The sequence below is a fragment of the Carassius auratus genome, chromosome 5 (assembly GCF_003368295.1).
Source record: "Carassius auratus strain Wakin chromosome 5, ASM336829v1, whole genome shotgun sequence".
Lineage (NCBI taxonomy): Eukaryota > Metazoa > Chordata > Actinopteri > Cypriniformes > Cyprinidae > Carassius > Carassius auratus.
In genome coordinates, this window is record NC_039247.1 from 29,830,020 (window position 1) to 29,852,163 (window position 22,144).

The window sequence follows — 22,144 nt, forward strand, 5'->3', positions numbered from 1 at the left end:
TCCCTGAAATTTTCCTGTGGAGCTAGCACTCCTCTGGGACCCCTGGGAGATCCAAACAAATTGTAATTTGATAAATGTTGTTAAATATTAATTAGAGGTATTTCGAAATATATATTTATATGGAACCCAAACAGATTCCCGTAAGTCATTATCTAGCCATTATACATTTTCTATCATATAATGCATCCCTGTGTGTGTGTGTGTGTCCTGTCTGCATGCTTTAGATTATCCAATTAGGACATAAGGATAAAGGGCTCAAAAATGTATATACAAATTTTAATATACTGTTTTATCATCACTGCAAAAGCCAGAGATCTGCCATTATGTTGTTGAGAATTCCCTTCTGTTGCTGTAGGCCTTAAAGTGCGAACCAAACATAAAATTAAAATGTGAAAACACATGTTTTTTGTGTTGTGTTCACCAAGGAGACATCAATGATGTGTCAGAAAATAATCAGTCACCTGTAAACAAATTATTATTTTATTTTTTTATTGCTGTGCATCATTCTCAATTAAGCTGTTATTTTATCAAATTATGCAAAAGAGAGAATATATGATCTAATACTGTGTTCTTAAGCATTTTTTTCAGAGATTACAGAACCATATTATCACACTTTCTGGTTCTAGTAAGGACTCTTACCTGCTGCATTGGACCAGCTGGAGTTTATCAAGAGAGCAGCGCAACCACCTGATAATTAACCTTGAGATCATGAACGCATGAATGTGCATTTCTGCCACATAGCAATAAACATGCCTCTTTTCAATTAGTAATAGTAGTATCTATTTTTTACTGATCCCCAAGCACTTTATAACAATAAATTTACTGTTAGTGTTAGATATTCTCCTTGGTATGAACAGGACTTTCTAGGTTTGAGGGTGAGTGAACGATAACATATTGTTCATTTTTGGGTGAACCATTTAATGTCCAGACCCCATTTAGTGACAGTTATGAACAGTTGTAAAGGACTTACAGCCTTTATATCCATTTATTAATTATATGAACCCTTGTTAAAGCCAACATAGCTCTCTTTATGAAGACCTGGAATGCATTTTTGAAATAATAGCCACTTGCTAAAATAATATATGGTGGCTTCTGGGAAAACGTGCAATCTGACAAAGCAGGTTATACACAACATCAGTCCATTTATACACTGCATTAGCCGTTAACCCACAAACCTTGCTGCTTGGATCAGATGCAGGTGGCCGTTTTCACAAATGTCTTCTCATAAATAAATTAGTATCATAAAAGGTAACAGCGATTTCACCCCCTTGTAATCATTAAAAATGATCAGACAAAACAGCATTTGATATAACTCATATTCTAAACGCAGACAAAACATTAACGTTTAGGTTCATGACGGGCAGATAACAGGATCTGTGAGGCTCTACAGAAGTTTAGGCTAAGTTTTCCTCAGGACTGTCCATGAGAGACTTGATCCAGCTGGTGCCATTGATGAGTTTGGTGGTTGCAATAATGTACTCAGTCCCACTATCTTCCATATTAGACAGGAACCGCAGAGCAGCGATTTCAGCATACGTCACACCACCAAGAAAGAAGACTAGGGTGGTCCTGTTTTCTCCAGGCTGACCTGCAAATTCAAGAGACGGAGAATGAACTATCAATCAGTTATCGACATACAGAAAAAGGTTACAACCATGTGCACAAAGTGTTTTATTTAAACATGGTTTATATAGCACTTCTAACACTACACATCATTTCATTTTAAAGCAGCTTTCCATAATTAATGTCTAATAATGTCTTCATATCCTCATACTGATAATCACATTTAGCAGATTACAGCTAGATGATAATATAGTCTGCATTTTCGATGATACAAGCAAACAGGTAAGATTTGCCATGTAGTATATAATGTAGTTATATATAACGTATATCTAACTTTATATTATCAACTATATTATCATTAGCTCTCTGTATACTTACAGTATAAAGTGTCCAAATAATATGGTTATAGTAATTAATGTATGTGTGTATATATATATATATATATATACACACCGCCAAGAAAGAAGATATAATAATATATCTAATGCATTTCAATATCAAATCTCAAAGCATTTAAGGCACACACAACTTTATAGGAAGTATGGAAATAATTATATATATAAAAAAGTAAGAATAATTTATTCAGTGCATCACAAATCAAATTGTCCCGTTCATGCACACCAGGTTGAAGCACTTTCAAGCTAACTTCACAAGCTAGCTCAAGTTTATCACTAAGATGGTTAAGACGATGAAGGGTTAACTGATCTAGAATGACCATCTTTCCTCAAAGCAAATCTTCACTTACGCTTCTTGTGGAGGCCTGTGGGAACCTGCTGTCTCTCTTCAAAGTGTGGACCAGCCAGCATCTTCAGCACCTCCTCTATGCTCCTCCAGCCAGGACGAGCGAGCACTTGTGTCAGGCGAACACTCAGCGGCGCATAGCCACTGTACACATACGAGATGTCGTTGGGGTTCTGAAGGAAAGTTAACAAGCATCAGTCATTCCCAAAACCATGAATAACAAACACATAGCCTAGTCCTATGTAGAGACATACCTATACACTGGATTCAAATATACAGTATATATTAGAGCTGAAGATCTTTGCCCGAACCCGATGGGACCAATCGGGACCCGACGGGTTCGGGCTTAATTTCTATCATCTTACGCGGGCTCGGGTCGGGCTCCGGCTTGCGCTCCGGTTTACGAGGTAAACGAGCGGTCATGTGATGTGTTTCGATTAGCGTGAGAAAGATGCGAAAATGGATGCTGAGCAGGTGTGACGGAGGCTTGCCTCTGGTGATTACGTTTTGGTTGCACCAGCAACTAAAGCAAAGTCTGAGGTGTGGAAAAGTTTTGACCATGTCTATAATGAGAATAATGAGAGAATAATGACGCACCATCAGTGAGTGCAGGAACACGCTTAAGACATCTACAGTGGATTCAATCATTTTCCTCCACAAAAACATGTAGACCTAGCCTAATCTCTGTGAGTAAAGGTTTTTCAAATGATAACTAAATATTAATTAAGTCTTAAATGCATAATGTTGACAAAGTATTTACGCTAATGCATTATTATTGTATTAAATAAAGCAAATCCGGCGGAGCCTTTATCTTAATTTCGTTATTGCCAAATACCCATCTTAATTTAAAATTTATCTTAATTTAATTAATTTTTTTAAATGACTCGTTTTTATTGGTGCGTTGGTCTTATTTATAGGTTAAATGAGCCTGTCTAGAATGCTGAGATGTTACGATGTCACAGAGGACTTATTTTATTTCTTTATTCCAACTTCCAAGTGGTCTAGTCTATGTTAGTTATGAGTAAATTATGTTAAAACATGAATAAATTGCTCATTGTTGGCAAAAGGCAAAAGAGCTGTGTGCGTGCGCACATTTGAATAATGTCGGGCTGTAAACGGGTTCGGGCTTTAAAAAAGCTGTCAATCAAAATGTACTTGTCGGGCTCGGGCCGAAACCTGTCGGGCTCGGGTCCTGTTGGGCCTAACTTTTAAGGCCCGATTACAGCTCTAGTATATATATCTCCAAACAAATGATGCAAGACAACTGTTTTTTCAAAATCTGCAATTTTCTCAGGCATTTTTACAATCACTTTTAACTAACTGATCCCAAGATTATTTAATGAACATGTCATCAAATTCACACATGTGCCCTAGAAGAATAACAAAAACTGTAATTCACTAAACTAGCCCCTCTAAGTGTCCCACATTTTTTAGAACGGGACATACTTACATACTTTTGTTTGAAAATGTGTGCATGCACTAAGTATCTGCTGTTGGTTTTGATATGTTCTTGTCTAAAGTATTGAAATTAATACATTATACACACTACATTAAAGTAAGTGTTTCAAACATAGTGGCCAAGGACATCCTTCTCCATTCTGACCAACATTACCCATCTCTCAATATTTACTTCTTTTGAAAAGTCATAGAAACCCTATTGTGGATTTTCTCTTCTGCCATTGGAGCAAACAGGAAAACAAAAATAATATTTAGGGTTTTTTTCATTCATCACTATCATACAAGTTTACCCAACTATGAAAACCTCTGCTTCTAGATCCCGGGACAGGTGTAAAGCGTCCATTATTTCAAAGCACTGGAGTGAGTTTGGGTGGGGATTATTTGAACGGTGGTGGCCATTTTCAGTTTTAAAACACAGATCCGTACTAAAGATGAATGCCAGGACAAACCTGTTCATTGGCATCCTCCATCCACAGTTTGAGGGTTTTCCTGATCGTGGGGTAGTTGTTTCTCATGGTGCTTTGAGTTTTGAGTAACCCAACCTTTTCCAAGTTCTTCAGAGTTAGAATGTGCTTGTATCCATAAGTCTAAACCAACAAAACACACACAACTGTAAATGTTTAAGGCACTTTTAAATCACCTCTATCGTCTCCAAAAACAGAGACTGAGTGTTGCACAAAAATACTGTGATTCAATTTCACCATTATGCATTCAAGGAAATTCCCTCTGTCCTACCTGAAGGATCTCTTTCTTATAGTAGTCCAGGACCTTCTGTTTGAGGCCGTTGTTGCAGACCGACTGCATGCAGACCAGTCGCAGGATCTTTATCAGCGGGTCTTTTTGTGCTACACAGTCTTCTATATATGTGCTGACCTGAGAGTAAAGTCACAATAAAAACACATTGAACAAAGACATTACTCAACCCTAAAATATAATCTATCTCCAGAGAATTTACCATGGGAAAAATGTGTTTCTTTTCTCATATTTCTAAAATACTTAGGGGGGTTTGTTTATTAAATGTCATTATTTTCTGTTTGAACAATAATTTCTGCAAAGAAGTCCATTGCATTTACACCTAGAATATCTTCAGCATCACATTAGTTGCTCCCCAATGGATCCAGTGCAGTGAATGGGTGCCATCAGATAAATTTGTTTCTTGCAAACACACAGCTTTTGGCTTCTCCAGATGTTAACTGATGGTCTGGAGTGCTGTGGATTATTGTTATGTTTTATCAACTGTTTGGACTCTCATTCTGACGGCACCCATTCACTGCAGAGCATCCATTGATGAGACACTGATGCAATGGTACAATTCTCCAAATCTTGCACATTTTAATTTTAGGATAATTATTTTTCACAAAAGAACAGGCTGTTTCTTTTAAGATTATACAAAACATAAGAAAATGTAATTTCTTAAATTATTCTTGATTTATAATGAACGAATGATGAAATCATAAACAAAACAAGGCACCTTGTCTGTGTCTACTCCCGTCATAAACTCTTGCTCAACGGTCAGACTGTCAAAGAAGTCTTCTGAGGCTGAAACGCAGGAAAGCAAGGCAGTTTGAGACAGAAAAATAAGGTAAGAAATAAAAAGCAAGCAAAATGAATGTGAACTCATGTCAGGTCTCATAATATTATCATCTAATTTACCACAGTTTGTTAAAATGACTAGAAAAGACATTTACACTACAATGGAAGCAAGCAGACACCATCATGAATATTCAAATGTGCATTCTCATCATATAATATAATGTCAAATATGACCATGAGCCAAGCTCATAAATCACATTTAGCTGAATTCCAAAAAGAAAAGATCTAAATAAATGATCTATATATTTATGGTCAAGTGCAATTCATATTAGCATTTAATCACAGGATATGAATGCAGAATTGTTTTTCACTAAATTATATCAGCAGAATGACTTATACTTGCGGCAGAAATTCTAAAAATAGAGACCTTTGTAGAATTAGCAATTGCACTGAATAACTTTGTTATAAATCCTGATTAAATCTTCAGTTGATGAAGTTCATTGCATGAGAGGAGAGTAAGAAAAAACAACAAAAGCATTTGTAACCATGCCAGATTTATAAATACCTGCAATTCTGTTTTCATTAGTTATAAAAGCTAATATTAATTGGTCACTCAACATAACTATTCAGAATTTTTGACAAAAACTAGTTTGAAACAAATGTATAATGTGCTAGAAATAAACCTAAGATCTGCTAGATCTGATTCATTACTATGCTTTCATTTCTAAGAGGCTTTTTTTTGGAATCACCTCTGAGGAATTAATTACTAGAAAGCTACTACTGCTTTTGAGAGCCAATCATCACAGTTTTTTTGTTTTGTTTTTTACTTCTCTAGTGAGAATGCAGTTCTATCCATTCGATAGAAAATCTGGTGTAAATACAGAGATCAAAATATCATCAGAATTCACCAGCCTGTCATTGTAAAAACAAATCTTGAGGGATGAGTAACAGTTGTTGCCTATGACAGCTTTCCACAGATAACACCCAGAACTATTTCTTTCATTTCTGTCTGCACGAATGACTCACTTGTTATGTCCTTTATGAGTTCCGCGATGGAGGTGTGATTGGCCAGGGAGCTCCGGGCCGCCTGCATGTGAGGCAACTGTGAAACAAACTGCTTAATCTCTCCAACAGTTTTTGCATTGTGTCGCTCCTGGAACCGAGACAGGAAAACCAGCTCATTAAAGGCAAACACTAGCAGATCAGCATATCTGAATGATTTCTGAAGATCGTGTGTCACTGGGGACTGGAGTCATGATGCTGGAAATACAGCTGCACATCTCAGAAATAAATAGCATTTTAAAATATATTTATTAGATTTCCCAATGTTACCACTTTTACTGTATTCTTGCTGTTGCCAGACTCACGAAAGCAGCACGAACCTCAAACGCAGCTGATATAACCTTGGCTTTCTTGCTGAGAGCCGCTCCAACAGCATTGAAGTTCTTGTCCCGTATTTCAGCATAAAGCTCCTCGGCGGAGTTGAGCTGCAGTTTTTTCGGCTCAGTGGGGAGATCCTTCCCACCTTCTCCCTGTTTCTTCTGTGCAAACTTCTCGGGCGGGAGCTTCACGTAACCTGTCGAAGCGACCGATGCACGATGAGACAGACTACTGGGGAAAACGAGAGCTTGTTTCTGAAGTGTTTCATGTCTGCATGAATTTGAAACTCATGTACCATTGGTGATGCCATAGATCTCATCGATAAGACCCTCATAGGTGAGTTGAGTGGCTAATGGCGTGAGCAAGTCCACGTTGCGATCCAACAGGAGGAGGGTATCGAACACGGGCAGGATTTGAGTATGACTCCCTGCAAACTCTCTCTTCATCCGCAGCATCATGTTGGCCACATGCTGAGAAAGACACAGCCCCATACCATCATGCACCCAAATTAAAAGAAAAAAATCAATGAGAGAAATGAAATGTTGACACAAACAGTTTTCTACTCACCCTTGCACACTCGCCTTTGCCAAAGATTTGCGGTATTGTTCCATAAAGTGCTTGCAAAGTCATGAGGCCCTTGGCAGCGTGATACAGGCTCGTCTGATCATTCTCTAAATAACATTCCTTCACCAAAGAAAAAAAAAGTAATGTGAACATCCCACAGTATCTGCTAATACATATGTCAGCTTTTTATTTCATAGAAAGCAGGGTCATAACCAGTCGTTTCTAATGATCAATCAAAAGGTGCTTTACCAGAGCCAAAAACAGCTTTTACAAATGTTTGATGTTAGGAAATCACAGACTCTTTGAAAGAGACACTATATTTACACACTACAACCAACATTCCTGGGTCCTATTATGCTTTAGCACTTTTTCAAAAGTTTGAGCATTAAAAAAAAAGATCTGCAAGGTTACAAAGCTCAAAGTCCACTCTATAAGGAGATTTTTCTTTTTATCAGAAAATACAAACAGCTGGCCATTCAAATTAATGAAATGACAGTTCTAATACTAATAAGAACGAAAACATTATTTTTTTAAGGAAGATTTACCAGAAAACTTATTTACCAGAATGCATTTAATAATAAAAAAATATATATATTTTTATATATATATTTATATATATATATATATATATATATATATATATATATATATATATATATATATATATATATATAAAATCAATCAGTTGCAATTATTTAAATCTAATGAAACCATTCAAATGAAATCCAAAAAATATATAGAAAACAGAGTTTGGTCAAAATAAAACAGAATCGGAAAAAATAATAATAATAATAATAAATAATAATAATATTTATATATATATATATATATATATATATATATATATATATATATATATATATATATATATATATATATATATATAATTAAATTTTTTCATAGGGCATTACAATTTACCTTAACTTTTAATAAATTGCTGTTAAATTGTTTACGTTTCATTATTTCAATTAATTAGGCATACTTTATGATTCATTTTTTTTACCATTAAAACAGAATTCAGAAATATTAAAACTGAAAAAAATAAAAATAAAATAGAAAAAAAAAAAAAAAACAGATTTCATAGGACCCTAAAAATGTTGAGGAAGGGTTATTTGTTCATCTCTCAATCATCATTGTATTGCACTGCTTTATATATTTTAAACTAAGCATTTAAAATATCATCCCAAAGCATTATATTATATATATTGGGAGATGGAGAATGACACCTCATATATATGCAAGCAAGCAAATCTCAATGATTTACATTAAAAGCTTTCAACATTTCATCTTACTTTTTGGCCATATAAATATCAGCAACTGCCCCAAATTTCATATTTTTGCTCAGTTTGCGTAACATTTGTTTGAATTCCATATTCTTACTATATCATACTACATGATCCATAAAAATCTAATGTATCAAATATGAAACTCAAAAAACACATATGGCTCAACTCCTACTACTACTTAAACATTAATAAAGCAGAAGAGGGATATTTCTAGTCAAGGTCTGCCTAAAGCTGAATCAGAAATCCTTCAGAAAATTAACAGAAATCTGTAATATTCTTGCCATTTGAACATGATCTTACTCTGAAGGAACTCTCCGACTCCATGGAAAGAAGATCTCCATCATAAGGGATAAGGTCCAGAATGTATTCATCGATGTTTGTGAACGAGTTGAGAACCCCTTTCTCTTTCAGCCGCTGTTCACACAGGAGACTCCGGCGGGGCACAAACAGGATGTGGAAATCTCGTGGATGTAACTTATTCTCACTGAAACACAAATATTAAGAGTGTAATCTCATCAGAAGCACTGTTCAGATTCAGACTGGTTCTGGGACATTTGTTTGTCTGTGTCTGTCTTTAGTGATGGACAGTCCTTTTTTTGTTTAACTTACCTTGCAACATTTTCTGCAATGATGTCCATCAATTCCAACCTCGGTCGCACAAAAAAGACAATATTCTTGACAGCAGCGGATGGTATTCGACCCCCTTTAAGGGTGAACATTTTCTCAACCTCATGTTCCTTTTAAAAACAAAATTGCAGTTAGCTTTGTTGTTTTTTTTTTTTTTTTTTTTTTTTTTTTTTTGTAAAGGAATAAAATATTAATTAGAGTCATCAGTATTTTTGAAATAGGAAAATATATTTTCTTGTTTTCCCTTCGCGCTCACTCCAGTAATTTACATGTGTTTGTTTGTTTTTGTTGTTGGTGTTTTTTTTTTTTTTTTGGTGGGGTTGGTATAATTTGTCACTCACCTTCAAAAGGGAATATTGAGCAATTAACCCGAAAGGTCCAGTAAGATACTCGTCCCAAACAATGGCCTTAAATAAAACATAAATAATGAAAATCCACGAATTAGAGGATGATGAAGCTATTAACATGACACGTCGACTGACAGCATCACTGAACAATACTTGCAGTAATAATAAATCGCATAAAATGCAGCTGACAATCGGATCAGATCCGGAGTATGTGACAGGAGAAGGACAGACTGAATTAAATCAATATTAAATCAAAGAGCTTTACGTACTTTGCTTCCCGAACATTTATCTAAAAATTCGCGCAGGTCTTTTCGTGCAGCCTCTCTCAAAATATTTAGGTTTACTTTGCCGCAAAACAAATGTGAAGCCATATTTCTGTTGAACCATAATCATATGACTTTTTGAAGACGTCACGTGATTCGTCTTTCAAAATAAAAACCAGCAGAAATCAATTTTACCACTGTGTTTATATTTTATACTTTAATATAAAGTACTTTTATAACTTAAATTTTTATATTTTAATTTAATGTAATGTCAGTATTTGTGGAATACTTATATGCAATTAGCTTTGGTTCGCGAAAATAATTTTGGATTAATCACGACTTTTACATTCGCGTTATCAGTGTTTTTTGCCAAGTCCATATATTTTCGTTGTTTGACATTCTGAGTGATTTATAATAAACGCATAGTAAAACTGATATAAATCGGATGAAGGGGAATACACAGCAATTGTGAATAATTGTAGTGTGTAACATAAAAATAAAATCTTTATTTTTATTATTATTATTTAAATGCAGTCATACTACAACTAATGAACATACATTGAACATATAATGGCATAAGATAATATTAGAAAAATATTTAATATAAACATATTGTAGAATACAATATGTAGAATGTGTAATTAGCTGGTTTTTATGACTCAGGTTTCCTCAGGCAACATCTGTGCTGAAGTCCGAGCTCATTGACACAGCACAGTCCCAGAGCTAAAGGTGAGATCTCATAATGGATTACCCCAAACACTCTAAAAACGGCTGGGTTATTTTTTAACCCAAAATGCTGGGTTGAGTCTGTTGGGTCATTTTGTTGGGTTATTTAATTTCTTTTTAAACCCTTTTGGGTAGTTTCAATTTACCATGTGTTGGGTTAAACCTGCTGGGTTGCGTCGCTGGGTTGTTTCAGGCCAGCGCTGGGTTATTTAACGCGCCTTGAAGATGTTTAAATTGCTCCCCAACTGTCACTTTGGAAGAACAACGGGGCAAAGCCACGGCTTTCAACTGTTTTAAGGTAAGTTTATTTAATGTTTTCAATAATAATTATTTTAAATTGGCAGAATAATAACTTTTTTTTGCAGCAACAATACTGTTAAACGTCTACAGGCCAACATTATTTACGTTAAATGATGAACTGTTTACCTCAAACGGCCAACCTACGTTACGCGACTCGCATAATCGTGTTAAGGTATCTGAGACGACAGATTAATAAAGTTTTATTAAGTTTCAGACAGTGACTGATGGCTGAAATATGCGAATACCTGTGAAAATAGAGGAAAAAGTAGTTTCTGACACTGAAAAGCGAATTTGATATTTAAGTGAGTCAAATGAGTTCAAAAAGTGAATACGACTTTCTGCTCTAATGTAAACGCCTGCAGTTGTCCATATCGACATTTAAATCATACAAATTACGTACAATATAGTCGGACCGCAGGTCTAAAAGAACCGACGACCCGGTTCAAGTAAACCGGTTCAGTAATTCTCGAACAAAGTGATTCCCGGAAAAGAATCGACGTCTCAGGGCATTTCAAAGTGCGCGCACGCACAGCGAGTGACGCTGGCCGCGTTAGTGAAGTGATTTGATGCTTTTGTGGTTTATAAAGTCTTTTTACATACAAATTATAATTCAAAATGTGTTTTTTTTCCTGTCAGAAAAGCGCATGGATACATTTGTGAGAGAAAAACTCGTCGAGTGCAGTCTTATTGAGGCGTATAACGGTAAGTTCGTGTTTATTATACATTTTACATAATTGTTTGTCTGTGATAATCAACTAACGTTAACCATATAGTTAAAGCTGCACCAGAATGTACCTAATTTATGAGCGTAAACATCATATATTAATTTTCCAGATCGTGTTTTTGACTTGTCCTTATCACTTTGGTACATCTATAAGTTTTTATATATGGACTGTTTTACCTACGTGACTTGTCATAGAAATGTCTGTGTGCGCGCATGCAGTGTGATCTCCCTTATCTGTGCCAGTGACTGTGTGTGTTTGATATAGCCAGCATATTAACATAAAACTGTGATTTATAATGACTGGAACATCCCATTGATTAGACAGTTTGAAAGCACACCTTTCAGCCAATCACTATATCATATTCTGCTTCTGTAGACCAACTCATAGGTGAATTTAACTCATAGTCATGATGGGTCAATTTCATGATTAACTTCACACAGTTAATTGAACTGAATCACTGTTATTAAAACAATTTGTATTTTTTCTTTTTTTTCAACTTTATTTTAAAGGTTGGAACAAACATGGAATTCCTTAACTGAGCAGAGTCCACAAAACCCCATCCAATTGTCATGGCGATTTAAAAATGACAGCAGATCTCTCAGGCATTGATCATAATCAATGGACAGGTAAGGATATTCTGGACTATTTTCAAAAGGAATTGCAAATTGTATATTTAATTGTATTTTTCCACATGTGGACATATACATTGTGAAATAGTCCAAACTCAATTGAAAAGCATTTGTATTTCAGATGCCTTACACAGAAAGCTGTCAATTTGTGTCAAGGGTGGGACTATACTATGGGGCGTGTTTGTATTGGGAGATATTTTGTAGTTTTTACCCCAAAACTCTCACTGTTTGCACTCTGATGCACGTCAGCAAACAACATTGCAGTTCTACTCTTATTTACCTAGTTGCATCTTACCCTATATTTTATTCCTCCGGTGAAAAGCATTTGGTTAATGGTGAATATTGACCAATAGTACCATGTGGTGGCTCTAACATTTAGCGGGTGATAGTAGCTGCATTTGGGGTAAAAATGACAGAATTATTTATTGTGTGAGGTGCCAAGAATATAGGGAGATCCGGGTTGCACTGTCTGTTCTTTATCACACATCTCTCGGAGTGGCAGCTGCCTTTAGTAGTGCCTTAACCTCCATTGTTCAAAGCATTTTGCACAGTTGTCTTTGAGTGACATCACCTCCCAATACAAACACTCTCCATAGTATGGTCCCACCACTGACAAAAATTGACAGTTTTCAATGTGAGTCATTGGAAATTCAGATGCTAAAGATTCCATTTGAGTTTTGGCAGGTAACATGTGTGACACAGTGAAAAAACAGACATGGTAATTCATAAAACCTCATGTACTTGTTCTTATGTTGCATCTATGCTAACATTAGTCTGTTTCTCTCTTATTCTGAGGTCACCGTAGCCACCAGATCCAGTCGGTATCCAGATCAGAGGGTCACTGCAGTCACCCGGATCCAGTACGTATCCAGACCAGATGGTGGATCAGCACCTAGAAAGGACCTCTACTGCCCTGAAAGACAGCGGAGACCAGGACAACTAGAGCCCCAGATACAGATCCCCTGTAAAGACCTTGTCTCAGAGGACCACCAGGACAAGACCACAGGAAACAGATGATTCTTCTGCACAATCTGACTTTGCTGCAGCCTGGAATTGAACTACTGGTTTCGTCTGGTCAGAGGAGAACTGGCCCCCCAACTGAGCCTGGTTTCTCCAAAGGATTTTTCTCCATTCTGTCACCGATAGAGTTTTGGTTCCTTGTTTTTCTTTAGTTGGGGACAATTAATATCAAGCGATATCATCCACTTGATTGCACAGAGGGACGATAAATCACTGAATCAATGACGAATTGACTTTAACTGAAAACTGAGTGTTTACTTTTGTCCCTTTGCATTATTACACACTATTTTCCTATTTAATACTGTAAAGCTGCTATGATGCAGTATTTGATCAATATGACAGGCTTATTACTCATAATACATGGAAAATACAGCTACAAACTGACTTTGTTTTTCCATTTGAAATTTGGCAGTCACTAAACTGAAACCGTAATTTTTGTTCAGTGTTTTTGAAAGTGTTTTTGTTCAAGATTTGCAATTGTGTTTGGATTGTCACAATTTGTCACATGTGCAAAACGCAATTGAAAATATAATTAGCAATTCCTTTTGAAAATTGTCCTTCCATAGACAGGCTCTATAACGGAGTACACTGCTCTCAGGTGTAGATCTTTGCTTCAGAGCTTAAGTGTTTGACAATAGTTCACCCAAAAATGAAAATTGTCACTAATTATTCACCCTGGTCTGAAAGCTCTCGAATATCAACGAAAATATCTTAACTTGTGTTCTGAAGATGAACGAAGGGCTTACGGGTTTGTAACGACATGAAGTTGAGTAATAAATGACAGAATTTTCATTTTTGGGTAAACTATATGTTGAACTACCCTAAGCAGTGCACATCTACCTACGTAGGAGTCTTTATATACTTGATATAAATTTAAGGACATCTTTAAATGATTTTATATTTAAATTTAAAGAATGTTAATTGTCAATGTCATTTCACTGTGTATTTAAATAGCTAAAAATCTCAAAATGTAATAGTTAAACAGCTAGACACAGGTCATTCAGAAATAATTTTCTTATTTATTGCAACTGTATTTCTGTGATTTTAATTTATTTATTTTGCATTTGCTGGAAACAAAAAAGGGAAAATTCCATGTTGTTTGTCATTGGTAAATATTTTTGAATGTCAGATGGCATTAAAAATATTTTTTAACAGTCTAAATAACCTGTATTCTTCATTATTTATTAGTCCATGATTGCTTTGTTAAGCAAAAGTGAAATTATGAGAATAACCCAGCAAGAATAACCCAGAATCATAAAAATGCAAACCCACAAATGGTAAAAATGACTCTATCTTGGGTTTTCTCAATAACCCAGCATGCTGGGTTAAAATGTGTAAACCAGCATGCTGGGTTACTTTAACCCAGCATGTGTTCTGTCCAATATTTACCCAGTGCTGGGTTGCCAATTGGGTTATTTTTAACCCAGCCATTTTTAGAGTGAATATATATTGCAAAATAAGTGTGTCGGGGTACAGTACAGTATAGGGATGTCAACGATTAATCGATGATCGATTAATTGTCGATAAGAGATGCAATCGATTAAGGCTATCGATGGTCGGTTAACCGATTCAATGTTGGGCTGCGTGCGGCTCATGCGCACTCAACACATGCGAGCGGCTGTGAGTGACGGTGACGATATATAAAAGCATCATCATTCATTCACAATGTACAAATTAAGCTTTTAATGTGATTTAAACTTTAAAGTACATTAAAATAGAAACAACATAAAAGTTCTTCAACATTAAATGCAATAGAAATGTAGTTACTAATCATTTCATCAGATAACTGTTTTATATGGTGCGCTTTGCAGGGCTGCGGGACACAGAGACAGGACAGGTAGTCTATTCATTCCTACAACTTGTTAATTCATTCCTACGAATTATTAATGTGGCAATTGTCCATGTTTCATTAATTTTGTTCCCTAAATAACCCATGATTTAAGTGAAATAAGGGAACAAATTAATAAATCGAACGAATTCTTAATTCATGAAATCTTTAATTTCCCTTCCCATGTTTACCACAGTAAGAGATGCGAAAACAGTTATTAAAAGCGAAAGATAATAAAATAAACCTGGGAAATTAGAGGGTTAGACTATGAAGATTTAGGAAAAGAAACAATGCCTAAATATACTGAATTTGTGGAAATTCGTGACCAACCGGCAAACCAGAACAAAGCCGCGTAAATGAAGACTATGGGGTCCAAAAGCATAGTCGCGATCTAACATTTTCCAGTTAACCTATTATTCCTCTAATAAACAAAGCTTTTATACCACACTTGTCATAATCAGATCTTATCATTTCTAAATAAATAATTGCTGGATTCAAAACAGCGATTAATAGGCGCTGTGACCGACACATTCCTGGAGCATATAGACCGTAGTATACCGGTCCACTCTGCTGTTATGCCAAGGACGTTTTTGCTCATATGAAGAGGATCATCTTTTCCGTCTATATGCGAATGCGTGTTAAGTACAAGCCTAGTTTACATTATAAATAATAGTTTAACATTCAAATACATTGCGAATATGGAAACATTTCGATTTGTGCCGAATGAGACATGAGCAATAACCTCCAAATAAATCTAGCCAAAGCCGCGCTCGCTCATCCTCGTCTGCACGCATGCACTGTCACGATCTAATGCGCTGTATGCCGGATTTTTAAAAATCTGACATTTTCTAGGACAGAATCCAGCAGGATCAAATTAATGAGAGCAACTGTGTTTTGGTGCAGCAGCGCCGATGTAGTTCACTTAATGTGCAGCGCAGTCACACGCGCTCCACATTTCGGATAATTTTATACAATAATGTCAGTTGAAAACATCGCAATTGTGCTTTAAAATACAACAACGAACACCACAAAACCATTTAAAGAGGCGCGTTCACCGTTCTCAGTGCGTCAACAAAGTAAAATGACCTCAAAAGTATGGCGCGCTCTCTTCATTTTATCAAATGATCATAATCGCATCTATTCATTTTATAATCCTGCTACTAGCATTTTATTCAGACTAAAACCTCTTTAATTCAAGTGAGAAAGCGTTTTGTGTGTGTGTGTGGCTTTTGCACATCCTGTCATACCGCTGACTGCGTGCCTGCAATAGACGCGTTTTGCAGTATTATGGTTAACGATTAATCGATTAATTGATCGTTAATTTAAACGACGATCGATCATGGAAATAATCGAAATTTGACATCCCTAGTACAGTATATGAAAAAGTACACAGAAACAAGTTCACAATTTTGCTTTCTTTTTTTTATTATATTTAGATATCATTTTGAACTGTTCAAATAAATATTTTGGTCTATTTAACAGTATGTGTATAATTATGAGACAAGTTTACATTTTATAAATTTACAATTTGAAAACGCAGTACTACAAATGCCATAACTGAAAATACTAGTTTACAATCTTTTTTATGAAACTTGTGAGGTGTCATCCAGCATATTTTGCTTATAATATATCAAAATATATTATAAAGAGAGAGAAAATGAGAGAGAGAGAGAGAGAGAGAGAGAGAGAGAGTTCCAATTATCTGTAACAGCCAGGATAATTTGTTTGCAAAAGGGACCATAAAATATTAATGCAACCTATTGGTGTGCGATGACAAAAAGTTATATCTTGTTATTTTCTGGAATTTTGTTGATAATAACAGTAATTTGACTGCTGTGTACAGCTCTTTATTGTTCATTATTCAGTGAGGTGGTTCGTTTGCATGAGTTACAGAAATACATTTTTAAGTTTAAGTAGATTTTTACCTTTTATAAAGCCAATTTATTTGCAAAACTGATTAAAAGAATGTAGGGCTGGGTGATATGGCCAAAAAATATATACATTTACATTTAATAATTGAATCATTTAGCAGACACTTTTATCCAAAGTGACTTACAAATGAGAACAATAGAAGCAATCAGATCAACAGATAAAAACGTCAGTATACAAGTGCCATGTCTCAGTTAGTCTAGCACAGAACGCAAAACAAGGTTTTTTTTTTTTTCTTCCAAGGATAGACAAGAAAAGAAGAAGAGATCGCTTGAAGGAGGTGAGTGGGAATTGGATCAAGTGGACAAGTAGAAGGATGATTGGACATGATAAGTTTGGAAACGTCCATCTCTGCGAGAGGAGAGAAGGAGGAGAGGGTGTGCATTAGTCATTGTGAAGTTATTCTCAGTTTGCGGTGTGGAGAATTGGTCACTGATCGTTCTTGTCTTATTTGTGAAGAAAACTGCAAAATCGTCCACTGTAAAAGTTGATGAAAGAGGAGGTAGAGGTGGACTAAGAAAAGAAGAGAAGAACATCACAATACATTTTTTCATATCAGTCTATATTGATAATTATCACAATAAATGACAAATCTTTATTTCTTTCAAGTTAAAAATCTGATTTTTGCTCCTAAGTGAAAACTAGAAACCAGACTGTTAATCATGTTTTTAAACTATTCTTTATGGCCAGAACATGAAAAACACTTCACATTTTTTAATTCTTTACATTCTCCAGTAATATTTGCTTAACCAAATAAATATCTTAATATAGAAACAAATGAATTTCCTAGTTTCTGCATGTTCTAATGAGTGACATTGCTTCTGATCATGAAACAGGTTTGTGTTCCCAACTTTGATGACGTGTATATTTAGCACAGTTTGCCGTGCAGATCTCAGAGAGGCAAGAAGAAAATTTAATTTTTAGAAAATTAAATAGAATTTAGATTCTAAAGTACATCTGTGCCGAATAAAATGTCCTAAATGAGCTGGTTGTAGTCTGTAAACTCTTGGGGTTTTAGGCACTTTTCTTCTGGTTAGGTTAAACCACTCGAGCTTAAAGATTTTTTTTCTCTCTACAGCAAATTGAAGTCTTTTGAAGTAACATGAAAGCTTTGTATGAAGTACTGACTGACCTGATTTTAAGCTCTACTCAAGTGACAAATCAAATATCACTTATTTTTTATTAAATAAAATCATAGGCTGGCAAACCGTGAAATAATCATGACTATTTTTAGTTTTACCTTAGCTAATGTGTTAACGCATGAAAGACGTATAGAGTTCAACAATTGCAGAGGATGCAAATGAATGTTTAAACAGAAGAAACATTTATGATTATAATCAGCATTAAAACGTCCAGTCCAGCAGCTGAAAACTGCTTTTATATTTTTTCTGGGTTTTTGATGAATAGTGTCACGGTTTTACGCTGCCTGAAGGAATACGGAGTCGAGGGTAAACGGAATAAGGTTTTTAATATATCCAACACAGGGGATATCCAACATGGAGCACAGAGGTAGACACACGTAAGTAGCAAGTGGTCACAAGTGAGAAGACCCGACAAAACAGAACAGAAGGGACAAGGCTTATGTACAACAGATAATTGGGGAAACACAGGTGGATGGAATCATTAAATTAACAGGGACATGGAACACATGAGGAAGATAATGGACACACCTGGGAACTAATCAAACACGGAAAGACAGAAACTGGGTCACGGGCAAAAACACATTAAATGAGTCCAGGTGTGTGACAGTACTCCCCCCTCCCGGTAGGTGCGTCCTCGCACCGTAGAAACAACAGGGGGAGGCGTAGGTGGGAACTTGGGAGGAGGTTCCGGTGGAGGACGGACTTCCAGGAGGGGGCCAGCAGACAGGGACCACAGAAGGAGGAGCCAGGGAGGAGACGACGGAGGAAGGAGCCAGGGAGGAGACAGGAGCAGGAGGAGCCAGATGGTCCACCAGAGACCAGCCAGGACGGAGATCCAAGGTGGGGTCGACGGCGGGAGGAGCCATGGTGAAGGAAGGGTCGACGACACCAGGGGGCCGACAGGCGGAGACTGCACCGGTGGGTGAGGAGCCCAAGATGGAGCAGCACAGCCGCAGAGCCAGGGTGACGTCGAGGATCCGGAGGGCCTAGGTGGAGCTGAAGGCTCAGGCGACCAAGGCAGAGGCGGGGTCCTGGCAGACCGCTGTGGAGCCGGAGTGACCGAGGATGGAGGTGGAACTGGAGGGAAGGAGGAGCCTGACAGAGCCGGAGGGATGGAGTGACGAGGTGGAACCAGAGGAGTGGAGTCCCGAGGCGGCGGATGGTCGACGACTGACCAAGGTGGAGCCGGAGGGACGAGGGAGCCCGGTGGAGCAGGTGGGATGACAGGCCACGGTGGAGACGAGGGAGCTAAGAGCCAAGGCGGAGCCGCTGGGTCGAAGGACCGAGGAGGAGTCCAGGGCTCGGAGGCTGGAGGCGGAGACAGGGCCTTAACACGCCAAGGCGGAGCTGGAGACTGGCAGTCCAGCGGCGAACCACCGCGCCCCGATGGCGCGGACTGAGGGTGAGCTGCAGGACTGACTGGCACCAGCAGGGATGACGAGGAACTGGCTGGTCTAGGAGGAGGAGAGAGGAGAAGGATGGGAGGAAGGACAGGAGGATCAGGACTGGACGGAACCAGCGAAAGAGGAGTAGAGGGACCAGCAGGTTTGGGAGGAGGCGGGAGAGGGAGGCTGGGAGGGAATACAGGAGACACAGAAGATTCAGGGCTGGGCGGAACCAGCGGTGAAACAGAAAAATCATGGCTGGGCGGAACCAGCGGAGACACAGAAAATTCAGAGCTGGGCGGAACCAGCGGAGACACAGAAGATTCAGAGCTGGGCGGAACCAGCGGAGACACAGAAGATTCAGAGCTGGGCGGAACCAGCGGAGACACAGAAGATTCAGAGCTGGGCGGAACCAGCGGAGACACAGAAGATTCAGAGCTGGGCGGAACCAGCGGAGACACAGAAGATTCAGAGCTGGGCGGAACCAGCGGAGACACAGAAAATTCAGAGCTGGGCGGAACCAGCGGAGACACAGAAAATTCAGAGCTGGGCGGAACCAGCGGAGAAACAGAAAACTCAGGGCTGGGCGGAACCAGCGGAGAAACAGAAGATTCAGAGCTGGGCGGAGCCAGCGGAGATACAGGAAACTCAGGGCTGGGCAGAACCAGCGGAGAAACAGAAAACTCAGGGCTGGGCGTAACCAGCGGAGAAACAGAAAACTCAGGGCTGGGCGTAACCAGCGGAGAAACAGAAAACTCAGGGCTGGGCGTAACCAGCGGAGAAACAGAAAACTCAGGGCTGGGCGTAACCAGCGGAGAAACAGGAAACTCAGGGCTGGGCGGAACCAGCGGAAATGGAGCAGAGGAAATGACTGGAGGAGGTAGGAGTGGGAGACTGAGAGGGTATACAGGGGAATCAGGGCTGGACGGAACCAGCGGGGAAACAGGAAAATTAGGGATTACCTCCATAGACCAGTCCATCAGATCCAGAGCTTGCACCTTATGACCTTCAGAGACTGTATACAGCTCACCCTCAGTCGCAGGAGTGTGGGCAGGGCTTTCCTCCACGCCCTCGATCTCCACGAGGACTCCCACGATGCACGGTGTTGCCGGCTCACACACCTGGTCAGTCGCGCTCTCGAGATCCTGTTCCCTGTCAATGGATTGCTCGGGCTCTGCGGCTGCGGTGGGCTCTGGCTCCGTGTGGCGTGATGGTGGCTGGCTGGTCTCTGGGTCGGGAGTGGGGCTGGCGAGGTCCTCTATGGGGCAGATGGTGAGAGATGACCCATTTCTCGCCAGAGTCCACTCCACAAATGCGGCGAAATCCTCTCGAGGACCATCTTCGGACGACAACGCTCTGCATTTGGAGTTCAGGCTGGTGTTGTAGAAGGTGCAGAGCGCGCCGTCCGGGTAGCTGGTGGCATTAGCTAATAGGAAAAACTGTCTGGTATGGTCCTCGAGAGAACGTCCTTCCTGCTTCAGCAGGAGGATGAGGAATTCGGGACGATAGAGGGGATCCATAGACACTAAGAAAAGAAAAGACTGTGAAAAAACAAAAGCAAACCGGAGGGAAGAACACGCAGTTTTCTATTTTCTCTTTTGTGGTCGGGTCTTCTGTCACGGTTTTACGCTGCCTGAAGGAATACGGAGTCGAGGGTAAACGGAATAAGGTTTTTAATATATCCAACACAGGGGATATCCAACATGGAGCACAGAGGTAGACACACGTAAGTAGCAAGTGGTCACAAGTGAGAAGACCCGACAAAACAGAACAGAAGGGACAAGGCTTATGTACAACAGATAATTGGGGAAACACAGGTGGATGGAATCATTAAATTAACAGGGACATGGAACACATGAGGAAGATAATGGACACACCTGGGAACTAATCAAACACGGAAAGACAGAAACTGGGTCACGGGCAAAAACACATTAAATGAGTCCAGGTGTGTGACAAATAGAGAGTTCAAATAAGCAGCATTTATTAGAAAAAAAAAGAAAAAAAAAAGAAATGTAAATCAGTGAATCTAAATTATTTCTGAAGATCATGTGACAATGAAGACTGGAGTAATGATGCTGAAAATTGAATCACAGAAATAAATTATATATTTTACAATAAACACATAAAAAAAGCTATTTTAAATTAACATTATTACGGATGCACCGATAGCGATACTGGTATAGGTACTCGTTAAAATGCCCCGATACCAAAAGTTTCAGTGCTTCCAGTTAGAGACCGTTTCTTCTCAGCAACCACCTGCATCCAATCCACCAGCTGCCGTAGATCAAAGCACCTGTTTTCCTGAGCCTCGTCTACCACCAGCCTTTTATTCCGGGCGGCCCTACTTGTGTCGTTCATTTTTGGCTAAATGCTAAATAGCAAAATCTACGAGCATTGTCTTCTCTTCTGTTTCAGTTGTGAGAGAGTTCAAAACAAGCAGTTTGTGATATCCGGTGTAATAACTCACATGAGGGTGAGTTATTAATGACATAATTTAGATTTTCGGGTGAACTATCCCTTTAATGGTCAGCCGTTACCCTCCGTCAGACTTTCTACAGTCTCAGTAAAACTCATCATCTCTTGACAACACACTGAGAACATTGACTTTCTCCTAACTGACACTCCTGCTGCTTCTGTGGTTTTGGGGCATCCCTGGCTGGTGCTCCATAATCCCCACATAAACTGGGGAAAAATACTG

At 38.4% G+C, this 22,144-nt stretch overlaps 1 protein-coding gene across 1 annotated transcript; it reads right to left on the bottom strand.

Moving 5' to 3' along the window:
- Positions 1-478: 478 nt before the first annotated feature.
- Positions 479-9,905, bottom strand: LOC113085117 (vacuolar protein sorting-associated protein 33A-like). The gene is made up of 13 exons (XM_026255095.1): positions 9,769-9,905; positions 9,494-9,559; positions 9,135-9,262; positions 8,826-9,009; positions 7,243-7,359; positions 6,971-7,145; positions 6,678-6,871; positions 6,322-6,448; positions 5,234-5,301; positions 4,498-4,635; positions 4,212-4,349; positions 2,309-2,477; positions 479-1,588 (listed from the first exon to the last, which is right to left on the bottom strand). Exons 1-13 carry the CDS (start codon positions 9,868-9,870, stop codon positions 1,395-1,397), a joined length of 1,800 nt encoding a protein of 599 aa, XP_026110880.1. The 5' UTR covers positions 9,871-9,905; the 3' UTR covers positions 479-1,394.
- Between the last annotated feature and the right edge of the window lie 12,239 nt (positions 9,906-22,144).